This window comes from Rhinopithecus bieti, unplaced genomic scaffold (genome assembly GCF_001698545.2).
Source record: "Rhinopithecus bieti isolate Rb0 unplaced genomic scaffold, ASM169854v2 scaffold_22436, whole genome shotgun sequence".
NCBI lineage: Eukaryota > Metazoa > Chordata > Mammalia > Primates > Cercopithecidae > Rhinopithecus > Rhinopithecus bieti.
Genome location: NW_016810644.1, coordinates 669751 through 689174, shown reverse-complemented (window position 1 = coordinate 689174; position 19424 = coordinate 669751). Strand labels below are relative to the sequence as shown.

Sequence of the window (19424 nt, the reverse complement as noted above, 5' to 3'; positions counted from 1 at the left end):
CCCAGGCTGGAGTGCGGTGGCTGGATCTCAGCTCACTGCAAGCTCCGCCTCCCGGGTTCACGCCATTCTCTTAAAAAAACAGAAACGGCCGGGTGCGGTGGCTCACACCTGTAATCCCAGCACTTTGGGAGGCCAAGGCAGGTAGATCGCCTGAGGTCAGGAGTTTGAGACCAATCTGGCCAACATGGTGAAACCCCATCTCTACTAAAAATACAAAAATTAGCTGGGCCTGGTGGCGGGCGCCCGTAGTCCCAGCTACTCGGGAGGCTGAGGCAGGAGAATGGCCTGAACCCGGGAGGCGGAGCTTGCAGTGAGCCCAGATTGCGCCACTGCACTCCAGCCTTTGTGACAGAGCAAGACTCCTTAAAAAAAAAAAAAAAAAAAACGAAGGAAAAAAGAAAGAAATGCAGTTTTGTTACAGGTGTGGTTAAAAAAATAGAGAAAAAAGAAAATTATAATGAACTCATGGATTCCACCGCAGGGCTTAAACAAAATTTACAAATACCAATGTCGTGTGTAGCTTTCCCAACTGCATTCTTTCCTCTCCGCCTCAAGGGCCGCCGCTTCCCTCTCCCATCCTGTGTTAGTCATGCCCTTCATGTATGTATCCTTTTGCAACATGTATCCACATGCAACCATTGTTTTGTTTTGTTTTGTTTTGTTTTTTGAGATGGAATTTCGCTCTTGTTGTCCAGGCCGGAGTGTAGTGGCGCAGTCTCGGCTCACTGCAACCTCCAGCTCACCTCAACCTCTGCCTCCCAGGTTCAAGCAATTCTCCTGCCTCAGCCTCCTAAGTAGCTGGGATTACAGGCGCCCACCACACCTGGGTAAGTTTTTGTATTTTTAGTAGAGACAGGGTTTCACCATGTTGGCCAGGCTGGTCTTCAACTTCCGACCTCAGGTGATCTACCTGCCTTGGCCTCCCAAAGTGCTGGGATTACAGGCGTGAGCAGCCGTGCCCGGCCATTTTATGTGTTTTAAAACTTCGTGTCAATGGCATTGTAGACTTCCGCAATGCCATTGTAGACTTCTGGTGATATATGGGATGCTGGTGCATCTACTTTCACTGACCTATGGTGTTCCCCTGTATCAATATACCAGGACCCATGCATCCATTGTTCAGGAGACGGACACGGAGACCATTTCCAGTTCCTCACTGTTACAAACAGGATAGCGAGCATTCTGGCGTTTATCTCTTTATTCCAAGTTGGAGAGTTTCTCTAGAGTGTACGCCCACCCACTAGTAGAAGGACTGCACTTCATACACACTGATACGACTTTTCCAGTTAGCTGAGGTTTTTATGGAGTCCTTTATGCTTGCCATTTCCCCCTCCCTGGGTAAGGCTGCTTTTCTCTTCTGGAGCTGGTCACCTGTCTCTCCCCACTGATGAACAGAGAGTTACAGTAGGCATCACCTTGCCCTTGTACGGCCACCTCTGTCCACCTCTGTCTCTTCTGGCTGCTCCATGGCAAGTCCCCAGCCCCAGTTCCCTTCTGCCAGCATGGTCCTGGCCAAAGTGATGGTCCCGAGAAAGGTGTGGTCGACTTTAGCTGTTGTGGTGCCTGCCTGAGTTAGGGAGTATTCCAGAGCTCACGAGAGATTAGGGAGGTAAAGCATGGGGTTAAGGGATAGTCCTCGTTGGAGAAGAAATTGCATGAACAAAGGGTGGGAAGCTGAAAGCCAAACAAGTGTACGGTCTTTGTTTTATAGATGGGAACCCGAAGCCCAGAGATGGCAAGTCACTTCCTCAAAGTCACAGAGCAACGTAGAGACTATCAGCTTCATCCTTATTGGTTGGTCATTCATACATTCATTCCGTACATATTAACAAAGTGCCTAGGCCAGGCGCAGTGGCTCACACCTGTAATCCCAGCACTTTGGGAGGCTGAGGCAGGTGGATCACCTGAGGAGTTCAAGACCAGCCTAGCCAACATGGTGAAACCACGCCTATACTAACAATACAAAAATTAGCCAGGCATGGTGGTGGGCACCTGTAATCCCAGCTACTCAGGAGGCTGAGGCAGGAGAATCACTTGAATCTGGGAGGCAGAGAGCCAAGATCACACCACTGCACTCCAGCCTGGGTGACAGAGCAAGACCCTGTCTCAAAAAAAAAAAGAGAGAGATAGAAGGGAGCATCACTTGAATAAGCCCACGGAGAGACTCTGTCTCTACAAAAAATTAAAGAATTAGCTGGGCATGGTGGCATGCGTCTGTGGTCCCAGCTACTCAGGAGGCTGAGGCAGAGGATTGCTTGAACCCAGGAGGTCAAGGCTGCAGTGAGCCATCATTGCACCACTGCACTCCAGCCTGGGTGACAGAGCAAGACCCTGTCTCAAAACACAATACATGCCAGGCGCGGTGCCTCACGCCTGTAATCCCAGCACTTTGGGAGGCTGAGGCAGGTGGATCACCTGAGGTCAGGAGTTCGAGAGCAGCCTGACCAACATGGTGAAACGCCCGTCTCCAAAAAAAAAAAAAAAAAAAAAAAAAAATGCCGAGTGTGGTAGTGCATGCCTGTAATCTCAGCTACTTGCGAGACTGAGGCAAGAGAATCGTTTGAACCTGGGAAGCGGAGACTGCAGTGAGCCGAGATCACTCCACTGCACTCCAGCCTGGGCGACAGAGCGATACTCTGTCTCAAACACACACACACACCTCCCCCAAAAACAGCACCTACTCTGTGCCATGCATTGTTTTAAGGGCCCACTATTTTTGTTTGTTTGTTTGTTTGTTTTTGTTTTTGTTTTTTGAGACAGAGTCTCCCTCTGTCGCCCAGGCTGGAGTGCAATGGCCAGATGGATCTCAGCTCACTGCAAGCTCCGCCTCCCGGGTTTACGCCATTCTCCTGCCTCAGCCTCCCGAGTAGCTGGGACTACAGGCGCCCGCCACCTCGCCCGGCTAGTTTTTTGTATTTTAGTAGAGACGGGGTTTCACCGTGTTAGCCAGGATGGTCTTGATCTCCAGACCTCGTGATCCGCCCGTCTCGGCCTCCCAAAGTGCTGGGATTACAGGCTTGAGCCACCGCGCCCGGCCAAAGGCCCACTATTTATAGCTATACAGGTGAACCGCATGTCTGACAGTGATCCTATAAAACTGACATACCGAATTTTTACGGTACCTTTTCTATGAGTAGACACACAAGCGCCTACATTGTGTTACCGGACAGTAACCTGCCGCACAGCTGTGTGGCCCAGGAGCCGCCGGCCACCTTACAGCCCAGGTGCCCGCAGCCCTGCCACGTAGGTGTGAGTGATGTTGCTCTAGGATGTTGGCAGGATGACGACATCGCCTGAACACGCACTGCCCAGATGGTATCAGTGTCGTTAGGCGAAGGATGTCTGTGGCGAAACAAACAAACAAGCAAACAAAGACCGCCTGTTCTGAGTGTGGAGCTTATTACTCTGGGCGTAATTATGATGAATTGTTAGTTACGTTTGCCTCCAGGATTGAGGTAGGGGGTGATCCCAATTAGGGGGTGCCCCAGGGGAGCGCCCCAGGAGTCAGGACTTGTCTCAAAAGTCCCCACTCCTCCCTCAGCCTCCCCTCCATCCGACCCCGTTCATATCGCGGGAAGGTCCCACAGAATGGCTGTGGATACTCCCGAAACGCAGCGGTGTAAACGGGGAGGGAGGGAGGGAGACGGTGGTCTGGGAGGGAGAGAGACTGAAGAGCCCTTTGTAGCCAGGCAGAGCTGTCAATAAAGTTTCGTCGCCTTAGTAACCGCAGGCTTCACCGGGAGGGAGGGGAGAGGGATGGCGGTGCGCACACATTCACCGCCTTCCTCCCGCCCGCTCTGGCTTTCTCCCTCCTGCGGCTGAAGCGTTCCTCGGAGAAAGAGAAGAGAGAGGCCGCAACTCTATGGTGATGGACGGATGCCTTACCCAATGGAAAGAGGAGCTGTCCCAAGGCCAGCCAGTCATATACGACTACTGGTGCTGGCAGAGCCCGCCCTCTTTCCACTTGGACCTGAATAACCCGACCCAACCCGAGTTTCGCCCGGAGCGACTGCGCTTTCGGCCAATGAGTGCGTCGATTTCAGGCCGCAGTGGGAGAGGAGGCGGGACACGTCTCTATGGCAGAGACTGAGGGACAGCGATGTGAACCACTGACAACAGTTCGCGGCGTTTGACGGCGGGGGTGGGGTGGCGCGGGATTTTATCTGGGTACTGACGAGAACCGGGCGGGGAAAGACTGCGGCTTGACCAATGGGAGCGCTGGAGCTTCGCAGCAACGGAGGAGTGGCGGTAGCCGTGACCAATAGAAAGCCTCAGTAGCCTTGGCGGGGCGGGCCCGGCGAGCAGATGGGAGGTGCGGCGACAGTGTTTGACGAGAGCTGAAGGAGGCAGTGGGAGGTGTTGGCGGCGGCGGCGCGGGCGCCTGAGGAGGAGGAGGAGGAGGAGAAGCGGGTGAGGGGCGGCGCGGGGCCCGATCTCTGAGCCCCTTCACGGCCCCAGCCCTGCGCCGCCTTGGCTCCCAGTCGCCCCCTGCCCCGACTGCCCCCCACCCCGCCCGGCCCCTCCTCGTGTCCAGGCACCCAAGTCTCCCGTCCCCTCGCCGGGCCTCGGGCTTCGCGGCACCGCAGCCTCCTTCCTGTGCTTCCTCACCCGGGCCCTGACCCCCTTCTTATGTCCACGGCCCTCCCTGCATCCTCAGGGCCTCTCCCTGACCTCCTGTCACTCTGCAGGCCTCTCCCTGCACCCTCAGGCCTCCTCCTGCACCCCCCAGGGCCTTTCCCTGACCTCACCCTCCAGGCTTCTCCCTGCACCCCTAGGCCTCTTCCTGCACCCTCAGAGCCTCTCCCTGACCCCTTTCTCACCCCTGGCCCTCCCTGCACCCCCAGGGCCAATCCCTGACCTCCTGTCACCCTCCAGGCTTCCTCCTGGACCTTCTAGGTCTCTCTGTGCCCTAGAACCTCTCCCTGACCCCTCTCCTGGCTCTCCCTGGACCCTGAGGTTGGCCTCTGACCCTCCAGGTCCCTTGCCCTGGGCTCTCACCGCCTACCCAGGCCCCTCCCTGGGTCCCCAGGCCCTTCCCTAGGGTCTCCCTTTCCTGGATTCCCCAGGACCCCACCAAGCCCCGTCTGGATCCCTAGGCCCCTGTCGGCCCTCTCAGTCCCCTCACTCACTGGACACCCAGGATCCTCTCCACCGTCCCTGGGTCGCCCCCCCACCCAGGTCTCCCGTCTGGCTCCTCCCTGGGTCCCTAGGCCTTTCCCCGCTCTCTGCCCTCCCTGGCACCCCCTTCCCTTCCTCACACCCCTCTGAGCACCCCCAGGCCCGGCTGCAGCCTTCTCCCCGGCACGGCCCCCTGCCGTGCCCACCGCTGTGCGTTTCTGTCCTTGCCTCCAGCTTCCCCGCCGTCCCTGGTGCCCTTCCGCAGCGCCCCCTCTTTCTCTTCCGCAACCTCCCAGTCTGTCCCCGACCCCTCTACAGCCGTCTCTGCAGCTCCCGCTCCTTGCCCTGCCCCATCTCCTCCCCTCCCGGGCGCAGATGAGCCTGGGGCGCCCTGGTGCGGGGACGAGGCTGGCCCTCCGTCCGGGTTAGGGGTTTGGATGGTTTCCTTCATCTCTCCATTCTCTCCTGGCTCCGCTTTAAAAACATGTTTTTGTAAATGTTGACCTGTGCTGCCTCCCCATAGTCTTCCTTTGCTCCCCACCCCACCCCTGCTTTTGTCCTCTGAGCCCCCCTCCCCTGGAATCCTTGGAGAGGGAGCAGGTGCTGGGATCCCTCCCCTGCCCTCCCTCCCCTCACCCGCCTCCAGGCTGCCTGGGGCTTCACCCGAAGCCTCCTGACCACTCCCGAAGGCTGCCGGGGAGGCAGGGGGCGGAGACGAGGCTGGGTCGTGGGGGGGTGGAGGGCGGGACCTCGGGCTGGCGGGAAGCTTTGACTTTTCCTCCTTGAGGGCTAGAGGTGAAGTGGCTCCCCACCTTGCTAAGCCTTTAGGGTGATCCCTGCTGCCAGTCAGCTTTCCCTGGGCCCACAGAGGTGTGTGTGTGTGGGGGGGGTGTCTCTGTGTGTGTCATTCTGAATGTGCATGGGTGTGCCTGGTGCCCGTGTGCATGTGCACGTGGGGGTTGTGTGTTTACGGGGCCTGTGTCTGCCCTGCAGAGCAAGAGGGGATAGAGATGCTAAGGTGATGGCTGACATGGCTCTGGGGTTTCCCTATTCTCAGAAGTACTTGTTGCGTTCCATCTTCGCCAGCAGCCCGGTGAAGTCAGCACTGCTTTTCTCCCCATTTTGCAGATGAGATTGTGGGGCTCACCAGCATCCCCCACGGCTTCTGAGTAGCGCAGGAGTGGAGTCAGCACCACGCCAGGCTCCCCGCGCCTGCCTTGCCCTCTCACCTGTTCCTGCTCTCTGCCAGAGGCAGCATGGTCCGCAGGGCACCATGGGGCCGGACAGAGTGACAGCACGAGAACTGTGTGAGAACGACGACCTGGCCACCAGCCTCGTCCTGGACCCCTACCTCGGTTTCCGCACCCATAAGATGAACGTCAGGTGAGGCGGCCTGGGGGCGAGGGTGGGCCCGAGGGGTCAGGACCCCTCCCCTTGCACCACTGCCGCCCCTCAGCCCTCTCCTCAGCCTGGTCCTCCCCTCAGCTCCAAGTGGGGGTTGGGGCCGGGGCCCGGGAAGGCCCTGGGACCCAGGCATGCCCTCTCCCCCAGCCCTGTGCCCCCACTGCGGCGACAGCAGCACCTGCGCTCAGCGCTGGAAACTTTCCTGAGGCAGCGGGACCTGGAGGCTGCGTACCGGGCCCTGACGGTGGGAGGCTGGACGGCCCACTACTTCCAGAGCCGGGGCCCGCGGCAGGAGGCTGCCCTCAAGACCCACGTGAGGGCGCCCTCCCCTCCCCCGTCCTCACCGCGTGTCCTCCCTGCTCACCGGGCTCGGTCCTGCCTGGCAGACGCTCTAGAGTCCCTCAGCGCAGCCCCTGGGGCCCCCTGACTTCCTAGCCCTTGGGACCATCTGAGACAAGGCTCAGAGAATCCTAGGAGAGGAGAGTTGGGGGGGGCCCTCTGAGATGTACTCCAACCTCTTCATTTGACGGATGAGGAAACTGAGGCCCCGAGAGGGAACACGAGGCCCCCAAGACCACACAGTGAGTCAGTGGCAGAGCAGGCCTAGATTCCTGGAGAGAGAGGGCCAAAGATGCCCCTGCCCCGCCTCCTCACCCCCACGCTCACCCTCACCAGGTCTATCGCTACCTCCGTGCCTTCCTGCCGGAAAGTGGCTTTACTATCCTGCCCTGCACGCGCTACTCCATGGAGACCAACGGGGCCAAGATCGTGTCCACTCGTGCTTGGTAAGAGGGCAGGACTCCTTCCGGGTCTCCTTGGAAGAGACAGGGCTCAGAGGGGACAAGAGAGACCCTCTGTTCATGGACTGGCCAACCGGGGAAAAGAGAGGTGCCTGGTCCTCCGGGCCTCCTAGGAAGGTAGTGGGGCTAATCCTGGAAGACCTTTATGGCTACCAGGGTGCTGCTGGAGCGGGAGACCCCAGATGTGACCCCAGGGTTCTTGGGGCTTCCAGGAAGGAACTAGGCTTCTGCTTAGGGGTGCGCTGTCCTTACCTCATCGTGACCTGAGCCCCCACCACATGTTAAACACCCCTGAGTGCAGTGAGGAGACCCTGCCCCTGCGGGGTTCACAGTCTGGTGAGGAGGCGGGTGGCAGACAAGTCAACATGCAGTCACTGGTCCCGGCTGGTACATGCTGCAGGGGAGCTGCGAGGAATGAGCAAGTGCTCCCAGGGCGAGGCTCACACTGAGAGGGGAAGCACCAGCCTGAGGGTCTGGTGGGGCGAGTAGTGGGGAGTCCAGACAGGAGGGAATTGGGAGCAGGTGCTATGAGAGTGAGGGGAGAGAATGGGGGCTGTATCTGCTGCGTGCGTGCTGTCCTGAAGGCTTTCAGCAGCAGGGTCCTGTGAGGCTGTGGGCTGGAGCAGGGAAGCCCACCCAGGCGGGAGGGGAAGAGGAAGATCTGGAAGACGGATCGCCAGTAGCCAGCACCAGCGCACAGGAGTCCCTGCTTCCTGGGTGCCTCTGTGCCAGAGGCCCGAGTCCCCTGAGCACCTGCAGGAGGCCAGGCATTGCCCATAGCTCCGCCCCCTGGCCTCTTGGCAGGAAAAAGAATGAGAAGCTGGAGCTGCTGGTGGGCTGCATCGCAGAGCTGCGGGAGGCGGATGAGGGGCTGCTGAGGGCCGGTGAGAATGACTTCAGCATCATGTACTCAACCCGCAAGCGAAGTGCTCAGCTGTGGCTGGGCCCAGCCGCCTTCATCAACCATGGTGAGGGTGGGATGGGATGGGGCCAGGCAGAGCTGGAGGGAGGTAGTGGGAGGGTTTGGCGACTGAGCTCTGAGCTCACCCACCTGTCTTCTCTCTCCTGCCCCAACTGGCTCCAGACTGCAAGCCCAACTGCAAGGTAAGGCCCTGGGACTCGGGAGGAGTGGCCACGTGGGAAGAAAGGGTGCCTGCGGCCTGGGGAAAGGGTTTTTGGTCAGTAAAGAGCCAAACGCTGGCCAGGCGTGGTGGCTCACGCCTGTAATCCCAGCACTTTGGGAGGCCGAGGCAGGCGGATCATGAGGTCAGGAGATCGAGACCACGGTGAAACCCCATCTCTACTAAAATACGAAAATTAGTCGGGCGTGGTGGCGGCCACCTGTAGTCCCAGCTACTCGGGAGGCTGAGGCGGGAGAATGGCGAGAACCTGGGAGGAGGAGCTTGCAGTGAGCCGAGATCGCACCACTGCACTCCAGCCTGGGCGACAGACCGAGACTCTCTCAAAAATAAAAACAAAAAAAGAGCCAAATGCTGCCCCCTGTCTCCACGGCTTCCCACGGGTCCTGGAAGGAGCAGAGTGGGTATTTGGTCACAAGGCTACCAAAAAGGAGGAAGGGGCTCCAGCTTGGCCAGTGTTGCCTGGCTGTTTGTGAAGTTGCGCTGGAACACTGGTTGCCAGCTGCTGGCCATCTTTCTCCTCTGAAAACTGAGCTGGGAGCTGTGCCAATTTGGGCAGGGAGTGTGGCAGTGAGGCAGGGCCCTGTGGTGGGAGCTCCCAGACTTGCAGGGAGCAACACAGGCAGCTGTGGTGTCAGGAGCAGGGAGGCCAGAGAGCCCCAGGGGTCAGGGGTCAGGACTCAGGATGCTGTCCAGACATACTGAGGAGAGGCCGCCGGTTGTCCTATAGCCGGGAAGCGGAAGGAATGAGGAGGGTCGACTCCAGGAAGGCATTGAGGGTGGACCCTCTGGAGCACAGACCTTGGAGGGGCGCCCCGGGAGGCAGGACAAAGGGGTCCAGATCTTCAGCTCCAGGGTCAGAACTGAGTTGGGGTCCTGGCTATGCTACCCCTGGCCTTTGGTTTTTCATCTCAGATGGGGTTGGTTGCCCAGGAACTCTGCAGGCTGGTCAGGTGTGCCAGAGGGTTTTGGACAGCGAATGCGCGGCCCTGATCTGGCACCACACACAGACACTGGGTAGGATGGAAACGAAAGGTGGTACCTGGAGAGGCTCTGCAGGGCGAGTGTGCGCTAGCCACCTTGAGCACAGGAGAGGGCGGCCGACTCGCCAGCGATCTAGAACCATCTGGCTTCACAGAAGCGATGCCATGCTGGGCATCGACAGAAAGGCAGAATTTCCCTAGGTGTTAAATCAGGGGCAAAGGAGGGCGTCTAGCAGGACACGGCACACCGGAGGCCTGGGGGTGCCCAATGACGGCTTTGGTTGGGCAGCAAGGCCTTGTGGCCCGGGCCAGGGAGCCACGGAAGCTCCCCCCAGGGCGTATAATGGGAAGCTTGGTTTTTAGGTCACCCTGGAGGCCCATGTGCAAGAGGCTTGGCAGGAGGGGGAGAGGCTGGAGGCAGGGTGGCCACAGAGAGGTGATGAGGGGCTGACTCCAGTAGGGGTTTCAGGGAGGCAAGGAGGATGAGGATGTGGGAGGTGGCGCACTTAGGAGGTAGTGGCCGGTTGGTCTGGGGGCCGTCAGGCAGGCAGGTGGCGAGGGCTACTCCCCGGCAAATGTCAGTCTTCAGTGGATGGATAAATGGACAGTTGGGTGGACAGTGGTCATGCCCCCTTCTAGACGGGGAACAGGGAGGGAGGCACAGCTGTGTGGGGCCCGGGAGGAGCCTGCGGGGCAGCTCCTGGGTGAATGATCCCAAAGGCAGGGCCAGAGCACACACGGATTGGGCTGTGGAGTGGAGGCGGGCCTCAGAGAAGCGGGGGCAGCCCATGGCAGGCAGAGCTCAGACCTCAGCTGCCAAGGAACAGTTTGGTGGGGGGCAGGCAGCTCAGGAGGGGATGGGCTTGCGTGTGGCAGAAGAGGTGGGGCTTGACACAAGGCCACAGAGGCTGGAGGGAGCGGTCACCACTGCTGGCGCTGCATGCTGCCAGAAGGTCAGGTTAGATCATCATCCTGCAGGGAGGGGTAGAAACCAGCCAGTGGGTGGATTGTGCAGGGGCTACAGGCAAAGGACAGGCCCGGGACAAGGCAGCCGCCTCAGAATGCCACTTTTCGGGGCTCGGCTGTTGCCCCATTCCAGAAGAGGACGCTCAGGGCCAGGGTGTCCGGCCAGGCGTGGGGATGGGTGAGCCCTCCCCTGTGCCCTGGGCCAGGGCGCTGAGCGGGCTTTGCCCTCAGTTTGTGCCTGCAGATGGGAACGCCGCCTGTGTCAAGGTGCTCCGGGACATCGAGCCTGGGGACGAGGTGACGTGCTTCTACGGTGAGGGCTTCTTCGGGGAGAAGAATGAGCACTGTGAATGCTACACCTGTGAGAGGTGGGGACCAGGCAAGAGGCGGGTGGGTTCAGGACAGGCTGGCTGCCCCGGGCGTCTGGGCTTCTTGAGCCCAGAAACGCACCCTCGGGGCCCATCCCTGAGCGTGTCCGGCCCCAGCCTCTCATCTCCCCTCCACCCGATCTCCCAGGAGAGGCGAAGGAGCTTTCCGAACGAGACCTAGGGAGCCTGCGTTGCCACCACGGCCCCTGGACAAGTACCAGCTACGTGAGACCAAGCGGCGGCTGCAAGGCCTGGACAGCGGCGGCCGACAGGGCCTGCTGGGCCCTCGGGTCTGCGTGCACCCGTCCCCACTGCGCCGGGACCCGTTCTGTGGTGAGCACCCCTCCCTGCCATCCCGGCAGCCCCTACTCTGTGTGCTCCTGGTCATCTGTCTCCTTTCTTCTGAGCTCTCTGCCTAGCCTGGCACCCTGCCTCCCACCCTCAGCTCCTGGCAGGCCTCTCTGTTGGGCAGTTCTGCCTACATCGTTCCTCTGGGGAGTGCAGGGCAGAGCCGCCTCCTTGTCCAGAGGAGGACCGGCCCAGCTTGCACTGACTTCACCTCTCCTTTGTTTCTCCTCTCCCTGCCACCTGGACCTTCACAGCCGCCTGCCAACCCCTGCGCCTGCCAACCTGTAGTGCCCGCCCAGACACCTCACCCCTCTGGCTCCAGTGGCTGCCTCAGCCCCAGCCCCGAGTGCGGTCCCGGAAGCGCCGACGCCCCCGGCCCCGGAGGGCCCCAGTGCTCTCCACCCACCATGCCGCCCGCATCTCCCTGCACCGATGGGGAGGCTGTGGCCCCCACTGCCGCCTGCGAGGAGAGGCCCTGGTGGCCCTGGGCCAGCCCCCCCGCGCCCGCTGGGTCCCCCAGCAGGACTGGCACTGGGCCCGGCGCTATGGGCTGCCTTACGTGGTGCGGGTGGACCTTCGTCGCCTGGCCCCAGCCCCACCAGCCACCCCAGACCCTGCTGGGACCCCAGGCCCCATCCTGATCCCGAAGCAGGCCCTCGCCTTCGCCCCCTTCTCCCCACCCAAGCGCCTACGGCTGGTGGTCAGCCACGGTTCCATCGACCTAGATGTCGACGGTGAAGAGCTGTGACAGGCCAGACGGGGAGGCCCAGCAGGGAGAGGGGGTCTCTCTCCTGGCTACTCCCCAGGACCTCCAGAAGGAGTCCTTGGACCTCTGGGAGGGAGCTGACCCTTGACTCCAGCATAGCTCCGACCCTGGAACGGGGTTGGTTTGGACACCCCCAGGGATGTGACCCCTGACCCTTTGTGACTGCTGACCCCTGAGCCACCCCTACTCCCACAGGGAGCCCTGGCCATTTGCTGCCCTTCCCACCCCTGCCCCAGCCTCAGGACTGCAGGAGCCATCCGCCTCCCTCAGCCCCTTCCTCCCCAGGGAGCAAAGCCATAAGGGGCAGGGGCCAGCCCACAGCATCTCCCCGGAAGTACAGGCCTCAGGAGGAGGTGGAACTGACAGAGGGGTGGCGCGCCCCAGAGACTGCCCTCACGAGGGGACTGGGTTCGCTCTCAGCTCTGCAGCTGTCTACGGTGGGGGGAAGGTTGGGGGGTATCTGGGGGCATGTTCCCCTCACCACCCCCTGTGGGTCTCAGGGAGGCCGGGTGCGACCTCATCTTTCTCATGGTGCTATCCTGGTGCTATTGGGGTGGGGGGCTCCCTCCCCTCCCCCACACCAGAAAGGGGTATGTTGGGGGATTGGAAGCACTTGAACTTTTTATTTTATTAAAACCTTGTTATAAGCAGTACCCTTGGCGGTTTTTTGTTTTGGCTTATGTTTTGAAGGGATATGGGGAGGGTGAGACCCTCAGCTGTGCTGGTGAGAAGGGGGAAGAGGCAACCCAGGCCTGCGGCCCTGAGAGCTGTCGGGAGAGGGATTTGGGAGGGTGACGGACTAGGGGGACTGAGGCTGGAGCCCCATCCCCACTCGGGCTGTGCTTATAAAAATGCCTTCAGACCCATCCTCTCCTAGGAGCGGGTCCTCCCATTTTCCAGGTGAGGTCAACAAGGTTTAGCAAGCAGAGTGACTTGCCAAGGCCACATGGGGACTTGAGGGTCCTTCGTTCTCCCTTCTGGCACTTCTCAGTAAGAGGCCCCTCCCACAACTCAGTCCAAACAGAGAGAGACTGGTGGCGGCTGGCTGAGTGGGGGTGTGGGGGCTGCCCAGGACACCAGAGCCAGGCCTGGGGGAGGCGGCGCTGACAGGGCCTTCCTCAGCTGTGGCATCTTGGACTTTGCTGTGTCTGAGGCCAGGATGATGAATCTTGTTTCTTCAGGTCCAATCCAGAATCTGGATTTTGCCAGGGCGTCTTAACTCTCCCTGCAATCTTGTTTTACAAAAGGACTAACAGCGGCTGACCGTGAGCACTCCCTGATCCCAGGTACCTCCAGCTTCTCACAGACGCTTTTCTCGTTGGGGCCACCGAGCCCGTCTTACTTGGGCAGCTACAGGTCACCTGCTGGCTCCAGGACCCCCCTGTGCACCTCCACATCTGCCAGCCTTGAACAAGCTTACTGTGGAGGTGGACGAGGCCAGGACGCAGGTATCAGGAAACTCTCCTTGGCCCTGGTGGAGAGGGAGCAACGGGGGAGGAGAGGCCACAGCGAGACCCATATGAGCACCTCAGCAGTGGCCCTGGGAGGTGGGGACAAGGGGGCAGTTGAGAACGGGTCAAACCTTGTTTACTTTAAAACTCGGTTAGATACATTTGGTAATATGGCCTGTTCTATTTCTTTTGCAGGGAGAAAATTCCTCTTTCTTATAGTGCAAATCCTGCTAAACCCTGTTTGTTTCCTTTCTTATGTTAAAAATAAGGATGGACAGAGCTCCAGGTCATCAAACGGCAGAGAGATGGCTCCAGTGGCAGTCCCCAAGGATTTGTCTCTGAATAATGAACTGAAGCCATGCCGTCCGTTTCTTTCCTTTTTTTCTTTGAGACAGGGTCTCGCTCTGTGGCCCAGGCTGGAATGCAGTGGCGCCGTCTCGGCTCACTGCAACCTTCGTCTCCTGGATTCAAGCAATTCTCCGGCCTCAGCCTCCCGAGTGGCTGGGACCATAGGCGCACGCCACCCCGTCAAGCTGATTTTTAAAATTTTTTGTAGTGATTGTGTCTCACTGTGTTGCTCAGGCTGGTCTCAAACTCCTGAGCTCAAGCAATCCTCCTGCCTCCGCCTCCCAAAGTGCTAGGATTACAGGTGTGAGCCACTGCACCCGGCCTTTTGTTTCTGAAATTCAGGTGCCGTTGCAACAATTGGCCGGTCGCGGTGGCTCAAGCCTGTAATCCCAGCACTTTGGGAGGCCGAGACGGGCGGATCACGAGGTCAGGAGATCGAGACCATCCTGGCTAACACGGTGAAACCCCGTCTCTACTAAAAAATGCAAAAAAAAGGCCGGGCGCGGTGGGCTCAAGCCTGTAATCCCAGCACTTTGGGAGGCCGAACGGCGGATCAACGAGGTCAGGGAGAAATCGAGATCATCCTGGCTAAAACATGAAACCCCGTCTCTACTAAAAATACAAAAAATAGCCGGGCCGCGGTGGCCGGGCGCCTGTAGTCCAGCTACTCCGGGAGGCTGAGCGGGAGAATTGCGCAAACCCGGAAGGCGGAGCTTGCAGTGAGCTAGATCCGGCCACTTGCAACCCAGTCCGGGCGCAGAGCCAGACCCGCCTCCAAAAAAAAAAAAAAAAAAAAAAAAAAAAAAATGCAAAAAAAAAAACTACCGGCCGAGGTGCGGGAGCCTGTTAAGTCCCAGCTACTCGGGAAGGCTGAGGCAAGGAGAAAGATGGCGTAAACCGGGAAAGGCGGAGCTTGCAGTGGGAGCTGATAATCCGGCCACTGCAACTCCAGCCCTGGCCCCACAGAGTGAGACCTCGTTCAAAAAAAAAAAAGAAGAAGAAAAAGGAGGACAGGGCCGGGCGCAAGTGGCTCAAGCCCTGTAATCCCAGCACTTTTGGGAGGCGAAGACCGGGCGATCAACGAGGTCAGAGGAGATGAGACCATCCTGGCAACACGGTTGAAACCCCGTCTCTACTAAAAAATACCAAAAATAGCGGGCCGAAGGTGGCGGGCACCTGTAGTCCCCAGCTACCAGGAGCTGAAGGCAGGAGAATCTGTGAACCCGGGAGGCGGAGCCTTGCAGTGGAGCTGAGATCCGGCCAACTGCACTCCACCTGGGCGACAGAGCGAGACCCGTCTCAAAAAAAAAAAAAAAAAAGAAAAGAAAAGAGGACAGCAGAGCAGGGGGTCTTAGCTGAGGACTCATGGGTGGACATTGGAACTTCCAGGAACCTTCAGAAATCTTCAGTGTTGAGAGTACATACTCATATGCACGTTTTTTACAGGGGGTTCAGAGTGTTCATCACATTCTCACAAGTTTCTATATCCGCCCCACCCCACCCCACCCCCAACAAAAAGGGTTAAAACCCAGGGGCAAGCCGGGTGCAGTGGCTCACACCTGTAATCCCAGCACTTTGGGAAGCCAAGGCAGGTGGATTGGCTGAGATTGGGAGTTGGAGACCAGCCTGACCAACACGGAGAAACCTCATCTCTACTAAAAATACAAGCTGAGGTGGGCGTGGTTGCGGATGCCTGTCATCCCAGCTACTCGGGAGGCTGAGGCAGGAGAATCATTTGAACTCAGCAGGCGGAGGGCTTTGAGAAACTGGCGATCAGGGTTTCCCGGCCTCCATGCTGCTGCCGTGCTGAGCTGGTGTTTCTGGGCAGGGCGTGTCCTCTGCATTGCAGGATGTTGGGCAGCTTCCCTAGTCTTCACCCACTAGATGCCAGGAACATCCCTCCGTCCCAACCAAAAATGTCTCCGGACTTTGCCTGATGTCCCCATGGGGGCCAAAGTCAGCTTCTGGCGTGAGCTGGGCAGCAGCTCAAGTGGTGCTTGGGGAGTGGGGGGGAGGGGAGACGCCAGGGCCACCGTGATCATTCCCTATCCTTGTTGCAGCGTGGATGGTCAGGACAGCCTTAGGGGGTTGGGTGCTCTGAGTCATGTCGCCCATACAGACAGGAGCTGGCCTGGGGAGGGTAGGTGTTCTGCTTGGGGTCCCTCAGCTGCAGGGGACCCTGGCTTCCACGAAGTTTGAGGAATTCATGCTGGCACTTCCCAGCTGGCAGGACCTGGGGGCATCCTGGTGGAGCCGGGGCCAGGGGTCATGAGTTCACCAAGGTAGCTCAAGGACGGGAAGAAACGGTGGTGGCAGAGGGTCCCCTGGTCGAAGCCTGGGCCTGAGAACCCCATCATACACTTGGAGGCCAGAGCAAGGGAAACAAGGAACTCGGAGGCTGGTGGCTGTAGGTGAAGGTGGAAGGAAGTTTAATGAAACAGGGAACACTGACAACCAGGGCTGACCTGGGTGTGTGGCACTAGAACTGCTCTCAGCATTTGGCTGGCAGGCAGGCAGGGCCCTAGCCAAGGACTCCCCACCCTGACCCCGTGTCTCCCTGTGCGGGCGGGCGCTCTCTAACTGCAAGCTAGTCAACCAGATGCCTCCAAGAGCTCCAGCACCGGTTTCTGGGGTCATCCCTGGGCTGTCTGTCCAGTCGATCAGTCCCTCTGTCCAGTACAAGATGGGGCACCAGAATTGAGCCGACATGCTCATTTGAGTGACTCAAATCGTCTCTTGGCTAGAGACCCCACACACTGAGAAGAGCAGGGCCAGACACTCTTCTGCTTTGTATGTTTTCACATCGCCGTCCTCCCCACAACCCTAGGAAGTGGAGGTGTCATTATTATGTCATTGTTACCATATTTCAGATGAAAAGACAGCAGTGCGGAGGGGCTAGTGAACTTGTCCCAGGCCACATGGTTAGTAAGCTTCAGGGCCTAGACTGAACTCATTTTCAGAGCCGTTCGGGCTCTGCCACCTTCAGGATGGGGAAGAGGGAAACCCAGAGAGAGGAGGTGAAGCTGTGCCCCTAGGAGCCAAGGGACAGTGAGTAGGAGAGGCAGAGCAGGTGGCCTTCAGGATCCATGATCTGGAGGCTGGGAGGATAGAGCAGGTTCTGAGGGAAGAACTGCAGAGGAAGGGGAAAGTGGATGATGGAAGGATCGAAGAGATGGGGCTGGAGGAGGAGAAAGAAGTGGGGAGGAGGAGGTTGAGCGAACAACGATGCAGGTGTTCTGGGTGGGGGTAGGAATAAGTGGAATGGCCTCAGTTTTCTCTGACCTGGGAGGTTGCTGAGACTGTGAGGCTGGCACTGGGGGTCTCAGGACGCAGCTACTAGACACCAGGGAAAGCCAGCCGGAGCACATGTTGGAGGTGTTCAGAGTTTGCACATGTGATGGTCCACCAGGCTGTAGGCCAGGCCGGGCAGGTCTGCCCCTGCCCCTGGCTCAGGCATCAGTGGGGCAGTGGCAGCCACAGAAGGGGTCGGGAGTGTGAGAATGTGCTGAGATGAGGTCTGGAAGCAGTGAAGAGAAGATGGGAGGAGGAGGAAGGAGGAAGGCTGGCCAACAGCGCAAAAATGGGTTCTAGACACGGCTCTGGGGAGGTCACGAGGCTGTTGGGGCTGCACAGGTGTGGTGCCCTGTGCTTGGGATGTTACCTGGGTGACCTCACAAACTTAGTTCCATTCTGTGACTCAGAGAGGGGTCCTGCCCCTGTGGTTCTACCAGCACCTCTGTGCCTGCGGCAAGGCTCTGGGCACGTTGCATGAACAGGAAGCCCTCCTGTAGCTGAGTCCACACCCTGTACCCTCACCCCATTCTCGGGTTGTGGTCAGAGACAAAGTCAGGAGGCCAAGATCTCAGAGGTGGCGTCATCCTGGGGGATGGCCCGCCTAGGGTGTGTCCTGGGCAGTGTGGAGGGCAGGTGATGGACAGGTCATCATGGAGCAGGGAGCAGGATGGAGTCAGTCCTCTGAGCTCACCCAGCTCCACCTCCTCTGATAATGGGGTCCTGAGCCATCTTAGTTTGCCTTGGGGAACCTTGGGTTCACACAGGTCAAGAAGCTTGTCTAGGGTCACCCTGCAAGTTGTCATGATTAGTTGTAGTCACCTTTGAACCCTGGGGTTGAACAGGGGCCTCAGAGGACTGCTTCAGTCAGAGGTTGGGACTTCCCCCTCCTAAGAGCCCCTTTGGGAGGCTGATAGTTCAGGGAGCGCCAGTTGGGAAAACCAGCACCCCAGGCTGACTGGTCTCACGGCTCCCTCAGCAGGACCAGGCTAGAACCCTAGGGCTCTGTGCCAGGATGGGGAAGGAGTAAAGAATGTTTCCGAGGGAGCTCTGAGCGTCCTCTGGGTGCTGGCAGTCTGGCGGGGGTCACGGGAGAAATTGCGGCGATATGTGTCGTAGGAGAGACCGACAGCGGCCTCTGTGGGGTGGGGGTGCGGGGTGAACCTGATGCACTGGAGAACTGAGCAGGCTGCTACTCCTGGCTGTGGGGGTGGGTGCCAAAAGGATGGTCACCAGGGGACTCTGTTGGGAATAAGCTGGCTCACATGATGGGGATCTCGATGTTCTGGGAGGGAAATGAGCCAGGTGGGAAGGGAGTCGTGATGGAGAGTGGTGGAGAGTCCAGAGAGTGGGGGAGGGAGGGATGGAGTCAGCTTTGGGTGATACAAAGAAGACCCCTCAGGACCCCAGATGGGATGGGTGGGGGTGGGATGGGGAAGGAGCCTGGGGAGATGGTGCAGGCAGGAAGGGAGTGGGGGAAAAGACTGAGGTGAGAGGTAGGTGTGGTGATTGAGAGGCAGGAACACCTTGGAGCCATCTAGGTGGGACAGTGTTGAGAACTGGGGACCCTGAGCTGGCTCATAGCTGTCAACATGAGGCATCTACCTGCTGGAATGGAGAGGGAGAAGGACAGGAGGCACTCGGCTTCCTATCTTAGGGCCCTGACTGCCATCTCTGCCTGATAGAGCAGCAGTCCTTCACCTGCCCCTTATTAGAAAAAGCAGTGTTAGCCCAGACACAGGCACAGGGAGGATCCCCACCACCACCACGACGCACCGCTGGCTGGGCATGAAGAAGAAACATCAGCAACAGCATAACATTATTCGTGGCTTAAACACTGGGAGGTAGGGGTGGATAACCGAGGCCAGCCCTCCACGAGACAAAAAGATGCAGGGTCACTGCATCTTCAGAGGAAGCCGCGCTGGGGCAGTCAGATTTTGCCCGCGAAAGTCCCGTTCTTGATCTGCTCATTCCAGCTCTCCACCTGGGTAGCAGAAAGGCAGGGAGCGGGACGCCGGCTCAGCCTCAGCCGAGCCCTCCCCACGCCTGGCCCGGCGCCCCCTCTGCCGACTCACCCAGCTGGTGGGGCACAGCGAGTGGTACACGCGGTAATAGTACTCGCAGGGCTGCGTGCTCTTCCCACGGCGGGTCCTGGTCTTGAGGCAGCGGTGGTAGTCTGTGGGGGGCGGGGTCACGCGGCAAGCCACGCCCATTCCAGGACAGGTCCCGCCCTTCCACTACTCGGTTCCTCCCAGTTCTTCCCTGCTTCGCCCCGCCTCCCTCTACCCCCGAGGCCTCCGTCCCGCCCCTCCCAGCCAGGCCCCAACCCCTACCTCCCTCACACTGCTCCTCCTAGCCAGATCCTGCCCCTACCTACCTCGCCCCACACCTTCCAAATCAGGCCTTGCGCCTACCAACGTCGCCCCGCCCCGCCCCGCCCCG

General features: G+C 59.2%; 2 protein-coding genes across 5 annotated transcripts in view; one reads left to right on the top strand and one right to left on the bottom strand.

Annotated features, from left to right (window-relative positions):
• Positions 1-4299: 4299 nt before the first annotated feature.
• KMT5C (lysine methyltransferase 5C) lies at positions 4300-12543 on the top strand. Of its 3 annotated transcripts, none has more exons than XM_017892587.1 (9): positions 4300-4410; positions 6247-6501; positions 6670-6835; positions 7198-7307; positions 8127-8290; positions 8407-8426; positions 10642-10723; positions 10927-11111; positions 11381-12543. In XM_017892587.1, exons 2-9 carry the CDS (start codon positions 6392-6394, stop codon positions 11765-11767), a joined length of 1224 nt encoding a protein of 407 aa, XP_017748076.1. In that variant the 5' UTR covers positions 4300-4410; positions 6247-6391; the 3' UTR covers positions 11768-12543. The 3 variants fall into 3 exon arrangements, with proteins under 3 accessions (XP_017748076.1, XP_017748075.1, XP_017748077.1); XM_017892586.1 differs by having other exon boundaries at positions 10642-10778; XM_017892588.1 differs by lacking the exons at positions 4300-4410; positions 6247-6501 and having other exon boundaries at positions 6738-7103; positions 10642-10778.
• A 6246-nt stretch (positions 12544-18789) lies between these two features.
• The window catches only part of COX6B2 (cytochrome c oxidase subunit 6B2), a 1537-nt gene continuing 902 nt past the window's right edge, over positions 18790-19424 (bottom strand). For both annotated transcript variants that reach the window (XM_017892599.1, XM_017892598.1), the window contains exons 3-4: positions 19058-19158; positions 18790-18966 (exon numbers count right to left, since the gene is read on the bottom strand). In XM_017892599.1, coding sequence (XP_017748088.1) covers positions 18913-18966; positions 19058-19158 — 155 coding nt within the window. In that variant the 3' untranslated portion in view covers positions 18790-18912. The remainder of the gene's footprint in view (positions 18967-19057; positions 19159-19424) is intronic.